The sequence below is a fragment of the Prionailurus bengalensis genome, chromosome D4, assembly GCF_016509475.1.
Source record: "Prionailurus bengalensis isolate Pbe53 chromosome D4, Fcat_Pben_1.1_paternal_pri, whole genome shotgun sequence".
Classification (NCBI taxonomy): Eukaryota; Metazoa; Chordata; class Mammalia; order Carnivora; family Felidae; genus Prionailurus; species Prionailurus bengalensis.
In genome coordinates, this window is record NC_057359.1 from 74,402,966 (window position 1) to 74,426,801 (window position 23,836).

The following is a 23,836-nucleotide window of genomic DNA, read 5'->3' on the forward strand; positions in this document are numbered from 1 at the left end:
GCCCGCGACTTCCTCTCGTGGGTGGCTCTGGGGCCAGTTTGGGGCAACACTGGTTGTCCCCTGTGGAATTCTGCTCTGATCTCTTCCCTGTCTCTCCCCTACAGGGCCTGCCTGGCGTTCCTGGCAAGAGGGGCAAGATGGGTAGGCCGGTAAAGATTTTCCGTGTCTATTATGCAGACTCTATGGGTGAATCTGACTTCCCGTCCACCTGCAGCGTGGGCGCTCTCTGCTTCTGTCTGCCCCGCCACTGCTCTGCTTTGAGTGTGTGGGCCAGCATGTGGGGCTGTCTGGGCCTTGTGTCCCCACTGCCAGAACACTGGCCAGCTGCTGCCTGGCTGGAGCTGGGGGGTGCCGTGGCTCTGGGCCCCTCCCGGATGGTGCATCTGTGTGTATGTGTGTAACCGTTGCTGTGCAGTGTGGTCCTGGGTCTGGGGGCTTCTGTTGTGTGGCTTACTAGTGTCCATGGGCCTGCTCAGACTGGGGGATCATGGCTAGACCAGCGTCTGCGCCCCTGTCAAGGAAAACCCTCAGTCTCCAGGCTGTCTTGGGGTGGCCAGTGTTACTCGTGTGCACACAAGGCCAGAGGGCGGTGGGGTGTGTGGGTAGGCTCGCAACAGGTGTGACCCCAAGAGGGGCTGGCAGTAACCTCCAGTTCACCGGCTTTGCCCAGGATTCTCCACTGTGGCAGGAAATTGTCTTCCCCTTCGTAGGGCATCTGCGGGGCAGGAAGAGAAAGCCAAGGCCCAGAGAGGTTAAGTAACTTGCCCACAGTTTCACAGTCAACAACAGAACCGGGATTCTAACAATTCCATTAGTCTCCAGGGCTTCTGATCTCAATGGTGGATCAAGACAGCTTCTCAGATTCACTGGCTGGTAGTAATGGTGTAAAAAGTGAATGCCCTAGAATCTTCACCAGATGGGCAAGACGTTAATTCCAATGATCCCCATTACTCACAAGGGTAAACTGAGGCTCCCCCGTGAGGTGGAGTGATATATCCGGTGTCCTTGCTGCCAACTAAGGGAGACCCTGGACTATAATTGAGGCATATTTCTTTCAGGCTAACCTCTGTTGGCGGCTTAAGGCCCTTTGTGGCCGCCTACAGTGTAATCCCTAGACTCGGAAGCATTGTCAGCTTGGGGTCTGGGCTTCCTTCTGCTGGTGGTTGATGGAGAAGGGACTGTGGAAGAGGTTAGAACTTGACAGGTGGCTGGAAGGGGGCCAGGAGCACTCAGTGGTGCCCAGAAAGGGCACATCTGTGATCCTGGGGTTGACGTGCATGTTCATGGGCAACTTACCTGTTGTAGTATATGGATCTGGACACTCTGGGGCCAAGTGAGGTATATAAAGGGAAGCAAGATCCAGATCCTGTCTCTAGGACTAGAGGGAAATCTCACCCTCAGACCTAGACCTCCCTATGGCCAACAGCCCCTCCGTGCCCTGAGGTCTCACACCCGACACCTGGATCTGGGCAAAGGAGTAGCACATGATGCTTCTGGCTTCAGGACAAGGACCTGATGTCTGTGAGGGTTGGGCTGGCGTCTGGATCTGCTCCTCAAGCTAGGTGACCTTGGGCAAGGAGACCAATCCATCCATCCATTCATCCATCCATCCATCCATCCATCCATCCATCCAGTGAATATTAAGTATATACTGTGGGCCAGGCACTGTAGTTAGTGCTGAGCAGTGAGCAAGACAAAGTTCCCATTTTCGTGGGCAGACAGACAGACAACGATTGAACAAGAGAATGAACAATGAAAGAATGAATGTCAGATGGTGCCTAGTGTTAAGACAAAGTAGGGTAGGGAGACGGGGGTACAGACTAGTAGATAATTTGATCTAGGAATCCTTACTTCCTGAGAAACCTGAATAAAGTAAGAATGGGAGCCCTGTGGCTACCTGGGGAAGAGCTTTCCAGGTTTACAGAACAGTAGGTGCAAAGGCCCTGGGGCATTGTTGGCTCAAAGCCTCTGCACTACAGTTTTCCCAGGTGAGAAATAGGGAAAATAGCTTTTAGCTCATGAGGTCTTTATGCTATGCTCCTCACATAGTAAATGCTCCGTCAGAGTGGCAGCCATTGTTCCTGTTTGGAGTTTCATGGGTGGCTGAGGCTCTCTGCGCTGTGTCCCTTTGAACCAATGGCTTTACCTCTCTGGGCCTGTTCTCCCAGAGTTTAAGTTGCAGGGTAGGGCCAGTTTACTTACTTCGATTATCTCAGCTGGGCCCTGTCCCATCACCCAGGCCTGCCTCCAGAGCCATCCATGAGGAGTTTGCTCAGATTCTCTCCCGGGAGCCTGACAGAGGACGAGGCATTGCCACTTCCTAGATACGGAGCTCGAAGCTCAGGGGGTGGATGATGTGGCCAAGGTCTGGGGCTTTGGAGAGTCATTGCTGGGCTGGGATGGGGCAACCAGAGCCTTCCCCTCTTGCCCCAAGTATTGCTATCGAGTGAACGGATTCCGGAGTCCCCTGAGCATAGAGGAGGCAAGACCCTTGAAAACCCCGGGCATGCTGTGGCTTCTTCTCCACCCCGCCCACCCTACGACGACAGGGACTGCCAGCAGGGCCATGCCTCAGCTGCCCCTTCCACCTGCCCCTTTTTCCTCCTTCTAGTGGCCCCTTCTCCCTGCCACGTACCTGTTTGCTCCTTGGAGCTGAAAGCCGGGCAGCGCGTGGCCGAGAAGGCAGCACCGGGTCTGTGTGAGACAAGGCCGCTCATTCATTTCTCGGTCAACAAAACTTTATTGGACACCTACCATGCGCCAGGTGCTGGCGACAGAACATATAGTGAGAATGGTCCCCCCAAAAGCAACATTTTTTGAGGCCCTTTTACTTGCATGGTAGCTGAACTACATAGGATTCTCCCACCGATTCTTTGAGGTTAGATGGACTACACCCATTTTCCAGACTCGGAAACCAAGACTCAGTCAAAGCCGTTTGCTCAGAGACCCTCTGAGGCCTCGAGCTCCCGTAACAGACAATTCATTTCTTCTTCCTTGCTCCTCACCTTTCGCTTCCTAGGATTCTGCCCCGTCCTTCATGATGGGGGTGTTTCCTTGCACGGCAGTGTTGGGCATGGGTGGGAGGGACCCCCCCCTTCCTTCAGCAAAATAGTGCTATGGCCACACAGTCCCCCTGAGGGCCGTGAAAGGCCCCTTGGTCCTGGTCCAGCCACCATGACCGGCAAATCAGATCTGCATCAGATCTGACTTGATACGTATGCGATAGGACTTCATGTCACAGAGTCCCTCGGGCTTTGTCTCTGCTCGTGCTGGGCCTCTGAGTCTGCCATGCCCTCAGCCCATATGCTCCTTAAGTGGTCTTTAGGGCCATCCCCCTGTGCTCCTGAGCCCTTGATCTGGCTGGTGGGCTGGGGGTCAGGGGAACTCCTTCTGCAAATTTCCTCCTGTCAAAGCTTTGGGCCGAGCGATTCCTCGGTATTTATTAGCAAGAGGAAATGTCAGGAGAATGAGCCGAAGTCCCTCATGCCAGATCGCAGCTGGCCTCATTTCTGGCAGGGCCGGTGATGATTTTGCTGCAGTTCATCTCTCTCCAGCAAGCAGAACAGCAGGCTTCATGCACACGGCCTCCTCGGCATCAGGTCAGGAAGGAGGGTGCGTGGCAATCTTTTGCTGATGGGGGCCGAGAAAGAGACAGTAGAGGTCAGAGCAGACCGGGGCCACAGGCACCTTAGTGATGAGCTGGCCCAACCTCTTTGTCAGACAGACATCGCTCAGAGAGGCCAGTGAGTTGCCTGAAGTCACACAGCAAGGTGAGTGGCAGAGTCAGGATTCAACCCCAGGACCCTTGCTTGCTCTTCACCTCATACTTCTCTCTGTGCTCGCATCTTTAACTCCAGAGGAAAGCTTAGTCTAAAGCTCTCATCTCCTCACCTCTGCTAGAATGAAAAATGTGTTGTGGTTTTTCTGAGGAGGGGTCCGGATATTAAGATGTTACAAACTCGGCTGGAGCTGAAGGGGTTTCTCCTGGGCTGTCCCGTCTGGCACAGGGACCTTCACAGGTGGGACAAGGGTCTCTCACAGGAATTAGGAAGACACTGCAAGTGAGTCCTCTTGTCGGGCAGGCGCTCTGAATTCACCGTCAAGCCTGCTGGAGCGCCTGGCAAGGCCGGCCGCTGTTCATAGCGTGCCTCGTGGCCTCTGGCCGGGCCTGCAAGCCTGGTCGTATGTAGTGAGTCAGGCCGGCAGACCCCCAAGCTTACAGCTGGAAAGGCCCAAGCCTGGTTCCATCTCCTTGGCGTGTGGCTCAGGGACAACTGGGACTTGCCCAAGGCCACACGCCCATCTGGGGTGGGAAGGGCTTCTCCTGGGGTGAACTTTGGCTTCAGGGTCTTCTCAGTTCTCAGACTGTGGGGAGCAGGGAGCAAAGTGACTGAGGACTCATGTTTCCAGCTGGGGAAACTGAGGCCAAAACAGATGAAAGTTTTTAGCTGCGGTGGTGCTATGAGCTGGGGGGGTGTGGTCCCCAGGGTCCCATACTTGAGCTAGGGCCCCCTGGGGCTGTTGGTGACCCTGGAATCCTGGCGAGACCTTGACTCCCTTATCCCCTCCTTTGTTCCCTGGGGTGACCCTTCCTGGATGGGTTCCCTAGCGGATTCCAAAAGGGCAGGGTGAAAACATGCTCAGCATCGTGACCTCAAGGGGTCTAAGTCAGCACCCTTGAGGTGCACACGTGTTCTAGAAAAGACTACAGGCTGCTCAAAGTGTGGCAGGAAGGATGCAGGTTAGGCTCATACAGGAATTTCCCGACTGTGAAGAATCTCCACGTTGTAAAGAGGTCCCCGAGATCCTTCTGTGGGCTCTTCCGAGAGGTTATTCTGTATTCCCACTGTTGATGCAAACCCTAACTGCACATGCTGGTGCAGTAGAGGTACGGGGACTGCATGACAGCATCTCAGCTCGTCAGGCCGGCTACGCCAGGTGAGTTGACAGAACTGACCATTTTGTAGGTCAGGGAGCTGAACCTTCGAGACATTAGCAGGACTTCGGATCCTGGAGGCTTCAGGCTTCCCTCTGCCCCTACAGCCCACCTTCTGGAGCAGACAGTTGGGCTAGACAGTGCCTGGAGACAGGGGAGTGGCTGAGGTGGCCCTCAGAGGCCTCCTGAGACCTTGGCATCCTGCCGCGGAGGTGGTGACAAGGACCACAGCCCCTTTGTTCGCATCTATTCCTCCGAGTTGCTGTAGCTAAGACAGAATTTGGAGTCTCACCCCGGAGCCTGATTCTGTCTCCTCCTGGGCCTTGTTCTGCTCAAAGTACAAGGCGTCCAGTTCCCCGGGGGCCCCGACCTGGGGAAGTGGAGACACCACGTGGCTGGGGCCCCGGCAGGGCGCCGAGCTCATTCCTTGGGCCTCGGGCCAGGCTGCTGCAGCCAGCAGCTCAGGCCTGCGGAGGAAGGTCCCACTGCTGGCGGGCCGGGACTGCGTGCACTCCATGCACAAGGAGGCGCGGCCAGACAGAGGAAAGCAGAGGGGGAGGGGGGTGGGGCCGCACGCCCAGCTTGGCGGCCGCCTCTCTGAGATCCAGAGGGGCCGGGCCCTGGGGCAAGTGCCAGAAATGGGGCATGTCTCCAGTAGTGGAGGGGTGAGGCAGGCTCGAGGGTGATGCGCCCTTGGGCACGCTCTGGGCCTTAGTCGCCCAGTGGTGCAGTGAGGTGTGAAAGTCAAGAACGGCTAGGCTCTTTCCATCTTGGATTTGTTGAAGCACCTCTAAAGCTCCCATCTTTCTTTTCTGACCATTATGCTCTTCGTTGCCTGTCTCAATGGGCGGCTGGAGTTTGCTCTTACTGCCACTCTTATGACCCCGCTGTCATCCCCCACTGGCTGTCCTCGGGCTGCTTTTTGTCTGCAGAAGTGCTTAACTTCGGGAGTTTGACCTTTCTGATGGTCTCTCCCTTGCTTATACTCCAGAGCTGTGCCACTGCCAGCAAGGGTCACCCTCCAGGAGACACCTCAGCTTCTCCTGTGTATCATCCCCATTGTACAGCAGAGAAAACTGAGGCTTGGGGAGACCTGTGGGTGGTGGAGCCAAGACTGGCATCCGATTGCTCTGCTTCCAAAGCCTCACGGGGGAGGCTACCCGGCAACTCGGTCTGAGGGGAGTTGTCGAGCCAGCCTTAAGTGGCCTCTAAATGCAGACCCGGGAGATTGACCCCTGCCTGGTGGCTGCTGGGTGTGACTATATTGGGCATTATAGCCACGATGTGTGCCCAGGGGATGCTGTCGATGTCCCCAGGCTGGGTGGCATTCCTGTGTATAGGGGGAGAGGCTCCTTCCTTTCAGGCTTCATCTAGGGGTTGGGACAAGTGTGCTTAGAGATCACATCCCCGCAGTCTAAGCAGGACAGTGGGTCAAGTGAGGGTCTGCCCAAGGTCACACAGCCAGCCTGGATGCAAGCCAGTGCTAGTCTCCAGACACTGGGCTTGGCAAGCAGAGCATGAACTTCCCGAGGCTGCCTGTCATGGGCCGTGTGGAGTCGGCCAGGGACCTGGCTGGACAGCATTGCCCTTGTCCCTTGATGGACGGTCCTCCTCTCCTGCCAGGCCCCTAACCTCTGCCTCCAGAGGTGGAGGGAGAAACTCAATGCCTCCTGAAGGCTCCTCTTACCACAGCCCACTCAGCTGATGTCTCCTCTTCCAGGAGAGGAGAGGGATCTCCCTTACAGCATAACAAAGACGAGCTGGATTGAGGTGAGGGTAGAATTTGCCAGGGGGACCCCAAGGAGAGGAATCTTAGGTAGGATCAGATGTACCCCCACAAAGCCTTGACCTGGACGTGGGCCCGTAGACCCGCACACAACCCCACCACTCTGTGAAACCAGATGAACACACATTCGAGCACCTTCTGTGCGTCGTGATCTGCCCGTGGCCAACTCCTACAAATGTAACATGGCGGAGTTCAGAGAGGGGGGACCTGGGCTCCGTTGTGCCACAAACTTGCTTTCCTTTTCTGCTTTGCCTTCGCCACTTCCTCTCTGAGCCTGTTTCCCCATCTGTTAAATGGGACTGCTAACCTTTTCCTCAAGGACAGATGTCAAAGGCAGAGGAAGTCTTGCATGTAAGGTGACTGGCTGGGCTGCAATCTCATGATTATATCCCCGTGTCCTCCTTTGGGTGTCTGAAGGAAGCCGCACCTCCTGCAGGATGAATGCCAACTCTCTCTCACCCTTCTGATCCAAGAGGGCTCCCTGACAGAGGAGGGATCTGAGGGGGCATAGGACAGCTGGACAGGGCAAGGACAAAGACGTGGATACACACGCATTTCAAGGTCTCTTTGCTTGGCCAGGACAGACGTTGTCATTGGGTTTGGGGTTTGTCCTCAGGTTTAATCTACTCACTGGATTCCCTCAGTTGTGTTAGAAGCCAGACACAGATTACCCTCTGTGAGGAATCTTCACTGAACAGCTCAGGCATCCATTTGGTCAGAAAACAAAACAAAACAAAACATGTGCTGTGTTTTTTATTAAATTTCCCTGGAAAAACAATGATTTGAATTCAAGCAGGGGAGAAGAACAGGTTTCCCTAAATTCCAAGCTTGAGGACTTTCTTTTCCTTTTGAAGTAAAATGGAATTATGCACACCCCCCACCCCCGGGTCCCTAGAGGTGTCCCCACAGCTGATGTTTTTCCAGCTGCCTGTATCCCCAGAGAGTACGGAGTGGGGTCAGGGATGGGATGAGAGGGCCACTCATGCCTGGGCCAGGTGGCTTGGCCTCTCTCGGGGCTGCTGAAACTCACCTTTGGCAGGGGGGCTGACACTCACCAACAGTGTGACCTTGTGTGACTTTGCCACTTAGCCTTCCGGAACCTCAGTTTCTTTATCTGTAAAATGGGGAAAGGCAACCACAGAAGGTCTGAGCTGGAAAATGCCGAGGAGGCCTTCCCTTCCTTCACTAGGGGGGAAACTGAGGCTCACAGGGGCAATGGATGTTCTTGAAACTCTCAGCAAGGCCTGTAGGTTCAGGCCTAGACTCAGCTTCCTGACCTCCGTTCTTGTCTCTCCTTCCTCATCGGTCCAGGTTTCAGATTTGGTCGGGGCCGGGGTGGGGATGGGGGGAGGGAGTGCATTTTCATGCTGCAGAAACACGTAGTAGCTTCTTCCCAGGCTCTAAGTAGATAAGAAAGTTCCCTAGCCCTGGGCCCCTCCCCATTAGCCAGTCTTTGAGTTCTTCACGTGGGGGTGTTCGTTGAAGGCACAGGGTGGCTGGAGACCCCACTGTCTGCCCAGATCCCAGAACCAGTGGGTGAGAGGCTTCGTGGACGCATCCTCGTGTGCCCCCAGGGGTTTGGATAAAAGCCTCTCCTCACAGGTAGAAACGCTGATCTGCAGATGTTTGCTCTCTCTCCTGCCTTCAGGGGTTTCCTGGAGACTTTGGGGAAAGAGGCCCTCCTGGACTGGATGGAAACCCTGTAAGTATTTCAAGTCTTTGGGAACAGGAAAGAGATTCCAGAGCAAACACACAGCAGGTTTGAAGAATCCAAGCTTTAGGGTCAGACGGACTGGGTCGAATCCCAGCCCTGCCGCCTCTGTACCCCAGGCTCCTGTGCACTGTGGGTGCCCTGTGCCCCGCCCCCAGGAAAGCCCTCCAGGTCACGGGAGCCCCTGGTCCCAGATCCCCGGACCGTGCCCATCCCCAAGGACTTAGGAAAGTTCATGGGTCACTCCCCACTGGGGAAGCCAGGGTTACTGCCATGTTAGAAAGCATCCAAAATGTTTATGGGACAGCAGCGGCCTAGGGGAGCAGATGGTTTGCAGGCCCTGTATGGAGAGAAGAGCCAAGCTCTAAAGAAATCTCCAACGTAGGCATGTTTATAGAGTTTGTAAATAATCGGAGGCCCTCGAGGAGCTAGGTCAGCCTGCCCTGAGTTGCTGAACCCGCCTTTCCCTTCCCATCCCAGGCGCAGGCTCAGGCGGGAGAGGAGGCTCGTTCTCTGCCTGGGGGAGCAGACCAAGTCCAAAGCTCTTTGGAACACCTGCCACGTTCCCCCATCTCTCTTTGGGGCTTCCCACCTAAACAGCTGTGCCCAGCTGTGCTTTCTGTAGAGGTGGCTGCTGGATCCACCATCCGTCCCTGATCACGTACTAATTTCAATTCCACAAATGCTCCCTGAGGCTGACCCAGCCGGGGCTAACCCCTGACTCCCCACCGGGTGCTAAAGCCCTGGTCTCAGAGGGACTCGTTTGAATCCTGCTTCACCACTTGCCAGCCACAGAAGCCTGGATGCATCGGTTCATCTCTCTGAATCTCAGTTTCCCTCCCTGTAAATCTGGGGATCAGATGCCAGTGTCCGAGGGCTGCTGTCAGATTGAAATGACAGAGCGCGGGAAGGTGGATGGCCCACAGTAAGAGTTCCCTGGATGGAGCGGTTGTAAGCAGTAGGTGACAGCGGGCACATGGCCTGCCCTGGCAGAGCTTACGGCTGTCTATCCGGTCCATCATACCAGGCAGAGCAAGATGGGCAGGGTCAAGTGTCCCAGGTGCTGTGGAGGAGGGAAGACTCCTGGGGAGGTGACATGGGATTGGGATGAGGAAAGAGGTGAGGAGACATTCCACATGGAGGAAAGCTCACCAGCAAAGGCACAGAGGTGAGATATCAGAGCCTCTGCTTCAGTATATAAGTTATTGGATCAGGTGTTATAATCCAGGATGTGATGCCATCCTGGAAGCCTCCCTGGGGAGGGACAGTGGTGTTTTTACACTCCTGGCCTGGGGGAGCAGAAAGAGGACCTGATGCGTGGTCCTGGCTTTGGCCATCCAGTTGTTGAGTGACCTTGGACAAGTCACTTCCCTTCCCTGGGCCTCCCTTCCCCCATTGTAAAGCCAAGGCTGCTTGTCCCCTCCCCTTCTTGGTGGCTGTAGTGATGACCTCCCGTCTGGGCACAGTTGAAGTGAGACAAACACTCTGGAGGATGCTGGCAATTCTCATTGATAATCAGCATCTCTAGAACCTCCCCCCACCCCGCCCTTTTTTTTAAAGCTTATTTCTTTTGAGAGAGAGAGTGGGGGAGGGGTGGAGACAGAGGATCCCAAGCAGTCTCTCTGCTGTTAGCACGGAGCCCGATGTGGGGCTTGAACTCACAAACCCTGAGATCATGACCTGAGCCCCAAACCAAGAATTGGACGCTTAGCCAACTGAGCCACCCAGGTGCCCTAGGACCTCTTATTTTTATTCATATCTCTGCATCTTGAACTTGAGCCTAACCCATCTACCTGTCTTTTCTGGGCAATTGAAGGTCCATTTTTAGAGATGAGGAAACAAACTCGCCCCTGCCACACACAGCCACATCCCCTGGCCCCTAAGTAAGAGCCCTCTGCAGCATCTCGGAGGCCCCGGGGAGCAGGCACTGGAGAGTCTCCTTCCGGTGGTGGTGGCCTTCTCTAAGGGCCCCGCACCCCCTGGTTGAGAGAGACAGAGAGGCCAGCCTGGTAGCTCTCAGCTTGGAGCCCTCACCACTTGACCTCGCACTTGACCTTGGGCACGTCCCATAGCTCTTGAGACTCAGTTTCGCCCGCTATAAAGGGCAGGTGGAATGAGATCTGGGCCAGGCACCCAGCACATCTTCATTGCCGCGATCAGGATTCCACCTCTTCTTTCGCACTTACAAGTGGAAAATACTGGATTTGGAAATCCGACCTCCTCACTTTACAGATGTGGAAAGCGGATGGCAGAAGGGGAAAGGGTCTTGTCCAAACTTCAGGCCAGGCTCCGAGAGTCACTAATTAGGCACAAGGAATGGTCAGCTCCAAGGGATCCATCCCACTAGGTGCCCACAGGGGGATGGTGTGGCGGGAGTGGCCCAGGGAGGGCGACAGGGCAACTAACCACTTTGGTCTCTTTCTATTTGCAGGGAGAGCTGGGCCTGCCAGGGCCCCGAGGAGTCCCCGGCCTCATTGTAAGTACACAGATGCCTGGTTGGTGGGGGCAAGAGGCAGGGTGTGGGGAGCAAGCGACAAGTCCCAATGAAAAGGTCCCTCTCTCATCAAACCCCAGGAGGAGCTGGGGGAGCAGGACATATCAGTCTGGCCAAGGGGGCTGAGGGAGGAGAGCCCTGCTGTGTGTCCTCAGGTGGATCACCTACCTTCTCTGAGCCCCTTTCTTCATTAGTTAAATGAAGATAGGTGCTTGGAGCATGAGAGTGCTGATGTACTTTCACACCCGCTGCCTGTCCCTCGCTCTGCAAGGAGGTCTAGGCAGGTGAGAGCATGCTCATTCGCAGGTGAGATGCTTCCGGTCTGGAGGAAGGAAGTGGCTGGCAGAGGGGCTGAGGCTCTGGGCCATGTTGGGCGGTCTTCCTCATCCTTTTCTTCACAGCACTGACTTTGGAGCCAGAGCACCTGAGCTCAAGTCACGGCTCTGCCACATCCTGATGGTGTGACCTGGGAGATATTACTTACCTCCTTTGAGCCTTAGTTCCTCATCTGTAAAATGGGAATGATGATCGAGTACTCTTGGGGTGGTCGTGAGGATGGAATGAGGCATTACATGTACAGTCCTTGGCACAGGGTCTAGCATTTCGTAAGTGTGCAACTAGAGAAAAATATTGTTCTATTAATCGTTGCTGTTACCTCCTGAAATGCCTGGGATGGAGAGAGGCCTGAGGACAGGGACATGGGAGGCAGCCTGACCTCTGACTCCATTCAGGTCGGGGTAAACCTTGTGGAGTGGTTCTATTAGCCCAAACCAGGGCCTCCTGCGGGGCCCTCGGAGGGTGACCTTGACCTTGGGTCTGGCTACAACGGCCAGTGAGAGATCCCAGAAATGACTCTAGGAGCTTTCCCCATGGTCTCTTGCCCCCTTTGCTCTGTCCTCTGGGTCATCCCTCATGGAATTTGAGTCTGGGGGGCCATGAAGGGACATAAGTCGGCTGCTCCCTGGTTTGGCAAATGGGCTGCCGGCTTTGGCTACTCCAGCAACTGTGCCAAGAAATTCTGTTCAGAGGGAGGCTGGAGGAGGCCGTGGGGGAGTTCAGGGGCCCCATTGTTCAGGGGAGGCCGGTCCTGGCAAGAAGGTCCGGAGGTCCCCCCCCCCCCCCCGCCCCCGGTGGCAATGTGCTCCTGCTCAGGTGGCTGAGAGCAGAACCCAGGTAGGGTAGCGGTGGGGGCAGAGGGTCCAATTAACCGGTGTCGGCATCCTAGCCTCCCCTCACCCTGCTTCTTTGGTCTTCAGCTGCGGCCTCGCTCACCTGAGCCTCAGACACCCCCTTCATAAGATGAGCTCATGGTGCCCACTCTTGTTAGGACCACAGATCTGCACGGTCCGGTGCAGTTGGTGGCTAAGACAGCAGTTCCTGGAACCGGGTCGCCTGGGTTCGGATCCTAGCTTTACCACTTGTCTAGTTCGGATCCTGAGCAAGGTTCTTAAGCTCTTAACCTGTCTCAGTTTCTTCACTTAGAAATGGGGATAATATTAGCATCTAACTTCGAGTTTCTGTTGTGAAGATTTAAAGAAACGAGTACATATAAAGTGCTTAGCATGTAGTAAGTACTCAAGAAGTGCTAGCAATAATGATGATTATTATTTCACACACCCACATGCATTACAGGTGGTCACAGCCCTCTGGATTGCTGCATGGAACGATATTTTGATGTCACATTGGAGCTTAGTGGGAGAGGGGGGCTGTGATTGGTTGAGCGATCGATGAGTGACGTCTCCTTGGTCCGGATAGCAAAGTGTCCACATATGAGTCGTGCATTTGTCATCCCTGTCAAATGTCCATTCAGCAGGACTTGGCTGAGCGTCTTCTTTGGCACAAGGCACTGACCTAGATGTTTTGGGAAAGAAATCTCTGCAATGAGAGTTAGAGAGGACCCCCAAAGTCTTGTAGCCCAGTCTTCTCTAAGCTCACAGGAGCACCCTCTGGAGCATCCTGGTCCCGTAGTCATTAAACTCCCAATCTGAACAGCCTGGTGTTGGACACGCTTTCCTGTGGGAGCCCAGGCCAAATCTCCAGCGTTCTAGCAGTGTGTGGTATTCCTGCGAATGGAGCCCCACTCATTCCCCTGCCCCTGGGAGAGGCTGTTTGAGACGAAAAGATGGTTGCAATCAGTTCTTGCCGAGGCTCCTTCTTCGGGCTAAATGCTCTCAGTTCCCAAAGCTCTTTGGAAGGGATGTTTACATATCCTGGCTTCCATCACTGGCACGCCCTCCTGTTTGTCATTGTCCTGGTGTCCACTAGTTGGGCCCCGAAAGGGGCAAGGATATCATTTGGCCAAATGAATGCGGACTCTGGAGACTCAGACCATGCCCGGACTTATTACAAAGCTCTTTCCCACCTATGCTCCCCTTTGCTTTCGACGGTCAGGGTTGCCAGACAAGATGCAACATGCCTGGTGAAATTTGAATTTCAGATGCAATATTTAGAACACATTTATACTAAAATGTCATTTGGTGTTTATCTGACATTTGGATTTAGCTGGGCAGTCTGTGTTTTCGTTTGCTCCATCTGGCAACCCTATTCACAGTATCTCTTTGGAGAACCCCATTTGGCAGATGGGAAAGCTGAGGCCTCTGGTCAAGCTCTTTCACAAGGCAAGGGAAGATGGAAGCATGCCCGAAAGGCAAAAGGCGTGTCTTCCAAATCCTCCTCCAGGGCGTTCCTCCCCTGGGCTTGTTCCTGCATTCCTCAGGCCACGCCCCCACCGCAGGCCACGCCCCACCTCAGGACGTCCCTTTCCCAATTGCTCTTCAAGGTTCCCTCTTGCCCTGTGTCTTTCTCTGCCACTTTCAGCCTCGCTCCCTCTGTTTGAAAACTCCCTCTGCTGCCAAGGTGATGATCCCTTCCTCCTTGCGGTGGGGGGAGGAGGGGGCGTCCACAGGCATGGACCTGACCCTGCTGAGTCACCACTGCCCCCGAACTAGTGCCCTCTCTCACCCAAGGACCCCCTCCCACCCTGGATTTTTGGGAACAGCATTTTCTGTGCCCTGGGCAGGGGGGGGGGGGGGGAGTAGTAGGGAGAGGGGGGAGGAATAATAGCCTCCCCAAAGAGTTGGAGAGGAAAGGAATTTTCTAACCAGGAGTTAGAAAGGGGAAGAGGGACCATGAGTCACCTATGGTTTTCCAGAGGATGTGGGTTTTTCGCTGAGCGAATGGGATTCCACATATTGATAATCATTTTAGTGGCGATTCAGGTTTATTCAATGTCTTCTGTCTGGTCAGCTAAAGCAATTCGCATGCAGGCTGAAGCCAAAACTTCCCCCTGTCCTCCTCCCCTCCCCCCTGCCACCGGGTCCTTGCAGGAGGGAGGCAGGGCGTGAGGAGACAGGCTGACATTTATGGAGCATCTGTCTCTTCTGTGTGCTTGACACGCATCAGGCCGGGGAAGCCTCGAGGGACTTGAGCTGGGTGTCAGCAGCCTGGTCACCCAAACAGGGAGGCTGGGGCCTGAGGTCACCAGCTAGGACTTGCAACCCAGGTCTGTGTGACCCGGATCCCAATAGGTTGCCAGTTGCCCCACTGCAGTCTCTGAGGTGAGGCTGCCTCAGAACAGCCCCCTTTGAGTAACTGAAACCGTTTGGCCGGCCCTCAAGAAAAGTGTGCCTGATTCCAGAATCTGCCCAACAAAGAAGATTTCTGTCTTTTTTATTCTGAGCGACAGACAGGGAATTTTGGCTCCTCATTTAATGAGACCCAAAGAATATGCAGTCTGGCCAAAACCCAGCATGCGGGCTAGAGTGGACGGGCCCACCGTATCCTGTCACTAAATGAGCATCTAGCTTTGTTTCCTTGTTATAAAGCGAGATCGGGAGCCTCACTGGTGGACACGTACCAAACCCTTGTGTGCCAGGCCTTGTGTTAAGGATTTAACGATCACAGCAAGCCTCCGAAGGCAGGAAGTGGGATTACCATTGTCCACTTCAGGGGACCGAGGCACAGAGAGGCTGAGACACCGGCTCAGGGTCACACAGCCGAAAGCTGGACGTGGGCCTGTGTCCTAGCTCGCTGAGCATTACACACTCAGTTCTGTGTGACTTCTGTGCTGAATGGAGACAGCAGGAGTGTAAGCGTGCGGACTGGGCAGTCCCAGGGGCTGCTCTGTGTGAGAGATGGTGCTTATTAAGACCACACAGGAGTCAGGATTGGCCACAGCCCCCAGATCCCTGTCCCCAAGCTACTGACCCCTATCAGAGTTTCTAAAAAGAGGCCTTGTTACCTTCCAAGGCAGTTCCAGGACCAGGGAGGCAAGCTTTTCCCCTAGAGGTTTGTCGGTGAGAGCGTGATTAGGGTTCCTTTTCACCTAGTCCTTAACCCACTTTGAGTGAGCACCTCCTCTGAGGCAGGGGGCAGGCGATGGCCAGAGAGGCGCACACATGAATGGTCACCAGTGTGGCAAGGGCTCTGAGACCTGACACCAGGGGCCTGACCTGGCCCGTGGGGTTGGGGAAGTGGTGCTTCAGCCGAAGGATGAATGCGCGTTAACAACGTGAGCTCAGGACAGAACATTCTGGGTACGGGAACCAGTGGCCAAGGGTGCTGGAAACACCCCACGTTTTCTTTCAGGCGACTCTGGCAACCCCCCACCTGGCCACCTGCGGGCATGTACTCATGCCTACTTTAAAAAAAATTTTTTTTTAGCGTTTATTTATTTTTGAGAGAGAGAGACAGAATGCAAGCGGGAGAGAGGCAGAGAAAGAGGGAGACACAGAATCCAAAGCAGGCTCCGGGCTCTGAGCTGTCAGCCCAGAGCCCGACGCAGGGCCCAGACCCATGAACCGTGAGATCATGACCTGAGCCAAAGTCGGATGCCTAACTGACTGAACCACCCAGGCACCCCTGCCTATTTTTGAATCAAGTGTGTCCTCATTCCTCGTCACTGAATGACATCAACGAGGAAAGGCATCCTAGGGTCCTTTATTGGAGTAAACAGAGTCAGTCCAGGGCTCGTGAGCACTGAACGTGGGGCCAGACAGACAGACAGACAGACCTGGATTCTGGTCCTGCCTGTGTCCCCTGCTTGTTGCTTCATTTCGGGTGAGTGATTCCACCTCTCTCTAAGCCTCGGCTTTCTCATTTGTAAAATGGAACGGGCCCAACGGGGTCACCGTGACCTGCCAGCCTGGGCCCGGCAGCGAGTCCCAGCCCGGGGCCCGGCACAGGCTCCCACCAACAGCATCTGACGGGACCTTGAAGTCTCGAGTGTGGCATCTGGGGCACAGGAGGAGTGCTGTGAATGGTTGCTGACGTGGATGGTTGTGTTTTGGTGGAAGCCAGCGAGATGAAGGGCGAACGCGTAGGGCGCCGTCTGGGAGCTCAGGCAAAAGTGGGAAGAGGACCCAAACTCAGGGCATTACCCATTGTTCTTTCTCATGAGGATACGACAGGGGTGTCTGGTGCAAACCAATGCTCTGTGGGCTGGCCTAGGGAGAAAGTGGCCTGGAACTTTCTTTGCTCCTCTCCCAAGGGCTTTTAGAGCCCAGCATTGGGGTCTGGCCAACATGGGAACGGCCTGCCCTAAGCAAGGCACCCCCTTCTCCCCGTATGCCCTGCAGCCAGAGTCCCTTTTCCACGGATCCCTTGCCCCTTCGGGTTAGGCGCCTGTGCAAGTCCCTGCCCCCCCCCCCCCCCCACCACACACAGGCCTTTTTGCAGGGGCCTGCAGAGGCCCGGCGTGTGGTGCTGCTGTGGCTCCCCAGGGCCCCACGCAGGTGTCAGTCAGGCTCGTATTGCATTCAGTCCCCACACAAGCCACCTTCAGGCCTGCAGCGAGAAGAAGGGGCCTGTGTTCCTGGAGCTGCCGGCTGGTCCCCTGCCCACAGTCCGGGCCCCAGTTGGAGCCAACTACGCGAGCAGAGCCGATTCTGTTTATTTGTGCACCATGGGGAACTCTAGGCGGCCACCCCTGCTCCCTTCATCCAGGAAAAGACAGGGAGAGAAGCGGCTGCCAGCACGGCCTGGGGAAAGTGCTCTGCTCTGAAGGCCTGGCTTTTCCTCGGACCCCAGCCTCTCCCCTGAGCCAGCGATCCTGGCCTTTTAGCTCCCTGCTCTCCCTCCTCTCCCAAGATGACTTCAGAATTCTCTAGAAGCTCTGGAGACAGACTGCCGGGTGTGAATCCCAGCTCTACCCAGTCCTAACTTTGCAGAGGAAACCTTAGTTTCCCCATCTATAAAATGGGGATGGTCGTAGGGTGGATCTTCAAGGGCTGGTGTGAGGAGTCCTTGGGTGGAGGCCTAGCAGTCGGGGTTGTTCGTATTAGTATCGTCACCCGTGAAACTGAGACCTCCCTTCCTTCACGAGACGATATCACTTGACCGAGCTGAAAGCACAATTTCTTGCCAGAGGCTCAGGTAGAAGGTTTGGTTTGACCTGCTCAGGTGGGGATCCTGAGGTCCAGAGAGGGCCAGTGTTTTGCTCAAGGTCACATAGCCAGCCCCTGGCAGGCCATGGCCAGACTCCAGCCTCTGCCTCAGCGGATCTAAACCGGTGCAAGGGTTGGGGGGGTGGGGGAGCTCAGCTGTGCCTCAGCGGACCACACCATTCTCTGTGAACTCTGTCCTCGGGGTGTTCCAACTGCCCAGCCCGCCGGCCCTTCTGTGGGAGTCGGGCAAGAATGTGACAGACACATCTCCGGGAAGTCCCCACAGGAAGCCTGGGGCAGCTTTTGTTCGCTCTGGTGCTTGAGAGCACTCATGAGGGGCCTTCAAGGAGCCTGATGTGGGGATGCAGGAAAGCAAGGCCCAGAGAGGTCAAGCACATTGTGTGAGCTTGCACAGCAGATGGAAAAGGGAGAGGAGAGCCGTTTCAGGGGCTCCCTTTTCTCTGGGTGTGGGCTGCATGTTATGGCCGTGGCTGGAGGCACTCACGACAGGGGTGGGCAGGTGACAACGTGTGAGGGAAAGAGGGTGGGCCTGTTCTGAGGAAATCCAGCCACGCCTTCACTGTAAACCATGGTTTCTCACCTCAACACTTACGGGCATTTGGGGCCAGAGCATTCTTTGCTGTGGGGCTTTCACCCACTGGATGCCAACAGAGCCTCTTCAATTGTGTCAACCCAAAACGCCTCCAGACTGTGCCAGACACTTTGTACACGGAAGTCAGTTCTTCCTGAAACATTGTACTGACCCCTGTTTTTGATAGGGAAACTGAGGCACAGAGAGGCTAACCACCCAGAATCACGCAATGATGAGCCAGTGGCAGAGGAGAGAGGAGACCGGGTGGTCTGACTGAGCCAGTGGGGTTGTGTCCTCAGAAGCACAGCCCGAGGGACCTTGGGAATCATCTGTCCCAGGCCAGCCCCTGGGAGCCTCCTCTCACGATGCCCTCTTCTCTTTCTCTTGTCAGGGCGACATGGGAGCACTGGGTCCGACTGGCTATCCAGGACCCAAGGGCCTGAAGGTGAACAAGAGCCATCCGTCAATCCGGGTCTCGTCCCAGCCAGGCACCCCCTGACCCATTTCAGCCCAGAAGGGAGCGTGCCTGGGCACGGTGTCGGGGGAGGGGAGGAAGGGGGCCCCGACGGGGTGGAGGCTGCAGGTCAGGAGCTCAGTGCTTCCCAGACCTGAGAGCCAGTCAGCATGTGTATGTCGTTAATGGCTCACGCATTTCTCGGACACCAATCCTTGAGCTGAGCAGGAGTCTCATGTGGTTCCAGACCTCAGGGCACTGAAAGTCCAATGGGGGCATCACCAGGGGCAAAGACATTATACTGGCAGGCCAGCGAACTTAGTCCGTCCCTCAGTGGGATGGGCGTGCAGGAAAGAGATGGGCCAAAGTGGCTAGGGCCTCCTTCCGGGGACGATCCCGTTTGGCCCACATGCATGTGACAGTGCTCGAGGAACCCGTCTCCCCGCATTTAGCAGCCTTGTCCCCTGGATTTGTCCAGAGTGCCGTGGTTCACGAGTCACATGCCCCTTCTCGTGCTCCTTCCATCCACACCATTGGCCTTTGCGCTGAGGGTCATTGTCCCCTTTCACAGATGAGGAAACTGAGTGTTGGGTGGGGCATCTAGCACTGGGTAGAGGCAGCAAGGGGGGAGGCGGTGGGGGGATGTCCATCCGGGTCAAAGGCAGGGCTCTTCCTTGGCTTTGAGCCCCACCCCTCACAGCTGGACTGGTCTTTGTCTTCCAGGGACTGATGGGGAACATGGGGGAGCCTGGACTGAAAGGTGATAAGGTGATCTGAATACTCCCTTGTTGCACTGTGTTTTATCTGCATGCCAACTCCCCCCACCCCCTCGCTGCGGCTGGCTTCTTACCAGGTCCACCCCCCCCCCCGCACTCCTGCCTCCCCTCTGGCTCCCCTAAATCTGTGCTCCCCAGCTTCTTCCTTGTAACTCAGGTGGAGCTCAGGCAGGTGGTTTGGGGCATGGAGACCCTGGAAGGGGGCGTGGGGGCTGTGAAGGCATAGGTCGGGGTCAGGTAAGGCGGGTCTCCGAATTAGGACAGCAAAGCTGAGGCCAGCATCTGGGCTTGGAGGCCAAAGCCAGGGAAGGCAGACGGTGGGGTGGAGGGTGGAGGGGGAGTATTATTGCTGAGATGACAGGCCCCAGGGCAGGTATGGTGTGAGGTCCAGAGGCCTCTCCCAGCCACAGGAGGAAATGAACCCACACAAACCACCCCAGTTAGAACCGGGCACCCGACCCCAGAGAGCACGGGGTTTCAAAGTACAGCAGAAAAGCGGGGACGGGCCTCTGAGCCCCTGACCCGCTTTCTTCCCAGTTGCCATGGGGAGGCCACTCCTGCCACATGTCCTCCCCGCACAGTCCTGCTGCCAAACTCACCCTGTGCCAGACCACGGTTGGAGGCCGGTAGGTGGGACCCCGGGGCCCAGGCACGCGGCATCTGAGGCACAGAGACAAGGAGCACTTGGGGCAGTGTCTCATGCACTCTGCCCTCTGGCCGTCCTCCTGCCCTGTCCTCTCAGCCTTTCAGCAAAACAGGCACCCCAAAGGGGGTGTGGGAGGGCTTTTGGGCCCTATCCAAGCTTCCACAAGTGTGAGTAGACGACAGCCGCTCCCGTGGCCGGGCTCCCTCTGCACCTGTCTTCAGATAACGCCACTCCCCGTACACCTGAGAGGCAGCAGCAGAAGTCCGTGCTGGGCCGTCTGCCTGCTCTGCGGGGATGGACCCCCGGCTTCCGAGCCTCGGTGAGTTAGGAAGCCTGCCTGAGCACACGCAGCTCGTAGTAACGTCAGGATTCGAATCCAGGCACGTGCCTCCAGAGACCTCTACCACGAAGCAGAACTGAGGGCAGAAGGGGAGAGCTGATGAGGCCCTTGGAGGTCACCTCCTCCAGCTCCTCCGAGTCTGTGCTGGGCAAACAGCCCCAGAGAATTAGAAGAGATGCAGTAAAGGAAACTCAGCCCTGGGACTTAGAAAATGCAAAGCTCTGGGCGGAAATGGACACACCCAGACTGTCCTACCCACCCCAACCCTAGGTAGCCAGGGGGTGCAGTGCTCACCCCAGGCCTGTCTCCATCTGTCTCCACCTCTTCCATCCCCTGCAGTCCCACCCAAGCCCCTGGCTGTAGTCCCGTCCCCCACCCGACCTCAGCTCCACCTCTGCCCTGCTGGCTGCTAAGCTCCCCCCTCTTCTGTGACCTTCCCCTTGAGATGGAGGGGCTTTCTGTTGGAGGCAGGGGCTTCCCCACAGCTACCTGTTTACTCTGGGGTTTGAGACACCAGTACTCTGGAAATGTTGAAGTCATGGATAAGGGAGAAAGGAGGCAGGGGGAGCGAGGGTGTAAGCACTGAGCTTTTTATAGGCCCTTCTGCAGACCTGGCCTCCAGCTCACTGTTCCTCCAGGAACATGGAAATAAACGTGTTACATGGAACTCGGCTGGCTTGCTGACTGCTGGTGCCTGGGACATTTCGGGATGTGAAAGCTCTGGAAAAAAAAAAAAAGAGAGAAAGAAAAGAAGTGGAAGAAATTGTTTTCCTGCCCATAGTTTAAAAAAAAAAAATTAAATACGACTTTGGGGTTGACAAAAAGAAAAAAGAGCTCTCTTTGTTGCCCCTTTAGCTGGGGAGGGATTTTAATGTGGCTGAGAGAGAGGTTCCGATCAGCCCCCTGCCCCCACCCCCCAGGGATGACGGGGCCATCCCTTCATGCTCCCTGGTCATGCTGCCTAGAATCCCAGATTTTCCATGACCCGGCCTGGCCTCAGTCCCACTTACAACCACTTGGCTCTGTCTTCCTGCGTGGAGGCACGTTCTGGAACCAAGACTCCCGCTCCAGCCCCAGCTTTCTCCGAATCCATTGTCCTGGTTTCTTAGGTGTCTTTTTAAACTTTTTTTTTTTTAAACCCCTCTGCTCCTCTTTTAGATATTAAAACAAAACAAAACAAAACAACAAAACAAAACAAAACAAACAAACAAAAAAACTTCCTTGGCTTTCAAACCTCTGGGATATTTTACAGGGTTTTCCAAACTGGAAAAACCAAAGTAAGTGGTTTTTTTAAAGATTTTTTTTTCTTTCTTTCTTTCTTTCTTTCTTTCTTTCTTTCTTTCTTTCTTTTCTTTCCTTCTTTCTTTCTTTTTTTTTTTTTTTTTTTTTTAAATTTTGGCTTTTGTTTTACCGAGGAAGTTTTTCTGCCGGTTTGTGGCCTTAGCTGCATGATGTGGATTCTCCACATCCTCCTGGGTTTTCTCCCCATTCTCCCAACTGTTCCTGGGGCTGGGAATGTTCTCTGAGCCCTGGGGCCAGGGTATTGCTGGGAATGTCCCACATGGAAGGCTGGAAATGATAAGGACTGCGTGATGTGACTCCCGCGGTAAGAAGAAACATCTTCCGATGTGGTTCTCCGACCGTTCGTTTACCAGGATGTGGCTGCAAATAGGGAGGGACCAGAAGAGACCACTGTCACCGAGCCTGTGCCCTATGTCACCTTAGGAAAGAAATGCCAGAACTAACTCGAGACCCATTTACTCGCTGTTGGCACATAGTCTCAGCAAGACTATGTTTCTCGTGCTATAGCTAATTAAAAGCAACTAATCAGACGCGGGCCTAAGCTGATGGCTGGCATCGAGGCTCGCACAGAAGGGAGAGTGACGGCTCCCAGCCTGGTGGTGAAAAATATCAAGCCATAGATGCAGACACTTAGAAACCCCAGTGATGGGGGGTGGGGCACTATACAGGCTACACTTGCCCCTGTGTGACATCAGCTGAGGAAGGACTTGATGGATCAAGAAACCATTCCTCTGATCTGTAAGTGCCGCTTCTCCTGGAAAGGCCAGGCAGCTGAGCTGGTTAGCGGAGTTGTCAGCCACCTGAGCAACCCCAGGCAGACGTGCAGACAGGTCGACGTGGTGCCCCCCAGGCCCTGGCTCTCCCGGGGGGCCTCTGCCCTTTACTTTGACAAGGCTGCCGCTGGTGAGATCCACTTTGGGGACAGCCTCGGCAAAGCCGTACCTTGCCAGTGGGTCTGGAAGCGGGGAGGCGCCCGGAACCCCGCACGGTCTCCGTCGTAACGTTCTTTGCTGGTGTATATTTAGGGTGAACAAGGGGTTCCCGGTGTGTCAGGAGATACCGGATTCCAAGGAGACAAGGTAATTGCGGCACATTTTCCCCCTGCCCCCTGCCCTGCTCTTCTCTGGTCCTGGCTTTCTTCTCGGGGTCCCTGATGGGCCAGGATCCCCCTGCAACATGGCTTCCTTTCACATAATCGTACCTTCTCCAGCCTCAGTACCCCCATCACCATCTCTTCTCTGGACTTTACAACAGCCTCCCGACTTATTTCCAGGCCCCCAGCTTCCTCCCTCCCAGTCTGTCTTCCTCACTGCCACAAAGCTCTGCTCGTTGCTCACAAACCACCCATGGCTCCCTACTGCTCCCCGAGTGCTGTCCTGACTCCCCAGCACCCGGGACCCTAGTGAGCAAGTTTCTCAGACCCATTCCTGCCCCTTGCTCTTAACATCCCTGTGCTCCACGGAAGTGCCCTCTGCACCCCCGCCCCCCACGGTTTTGCACACATGGCTGCCTTGCCTGGCACCCCTCCACTCAGCCTCTGCATGGCCCAACCTACCCATCATTTAGAACCCCGCTCAGATACCATTTATTCCACCTGCTCGGATGGTGGCCATTTCCCTCTCTGCATGCCCTGAGCAGCCTATCCGTTACCTGTGCAGCACTTGGTAGATGGAAACTTGTGCTCACCCCCCTGCCAGACAGCAGGCTCCCTCAGGACACTGCCCCAGACCGCCCTGGTGTAGCTGAGCTCAGAGTCCTGCACAGAACATTTAGGACACGTTTGAGTAAGTGAGTAACTGGCCTTACTGACTGATGGATGAACCGGGGCAGCCTGCCGAGGCCGGCTCCTCTTTGCCTGTGTCCGGCACCATGTGGCCACATCTGGCCCTCACCCAGCCAGTCAACGAGGCCCAGATGTTGGCCAGCTCTCCCTCTTCCTCTTCCCTCCCTCCTGGCCGGCCTGTCCTGACCCAGCCTCGGTGTCTCCGGATTTCAAGCCATCCGGGCCTCGCCGCTTCCCCTGCCGGGCCCCCATCTGCAGAGTTCCTCACGCATAAGGGCACTGACAGTGCTTTTGCTTGGAGCCCTGGGGTCCCGGGTGCCAGGACAGTTTGGTGAGGAATAGGGGCTACTGTTTCTCCTTTGTGTCCCCGAGGCCCAGCCCCCAGGGGTGCCCAGCTGGAGCTTACAAGCAGGGAAAGTGAGGGGGGAGCTCGTCTCCCCCAAGGTTGGTGTTCTCTGGGCCTCAGCTGGGCAAGGATGACTGAGCAGCTGTTCACCTGGCCGTTTCTGTTCCTTACTAACCCCAGCTTGCTCTTGACCTTTTCCAGGGGAGCCAGGGGTTGCCAGGGTTCCCAGGCGCACGGGGGAAGCCAGGGCCTCTGGTAAGTACCTTTTGTTCTGACACCCCCAAACC

At 55.6% G+C, this 23,836-nt stretch overlaps 1 protein-coding gene across 4 annotated transcripts in view; it reads left to right on the forward strand.

The window, feature by feature from the left end:
• The window catches only part of COL27A1 (collagen type XXVII alpha 1 chain), a 140,573-nt gene that overhangs the window by 49,953 nt on the left and 66,784 nt on the right, over positions 1-23,836 (forward strand). For all 4 annotated transcript variants that reach the window (XM_043566323.1, XM_043566324.1, XM_043566326.1 and 1 more), the window contains 7 exons: positions 105-149; positions 8,371-8,424; positions 10,865-10,909; positions 18,294-18,347; positions 19,080-19,124; positions 22,446-22,499; positions 23,751-23,804. In XM_043566323.1, coding sequence (XP_043422258.1) covers positions 105-149; positions 8,371-8,424; positions 10,865-10,909; positions 18,294-18,347; positions 19,080-19,124; positions 22,446-22,499; positions 23,751-23,804 — 351 coding nt within the window. The remainder of the gene's footprint in view (positions 1-104; positions 150-8,370; positions 8,425-10,864; positions 10,910-18,293; positions 18,348-19,079; positions 19,125-22,445; positions 22,500-23,750; positions 23,805-23,836) is intronic.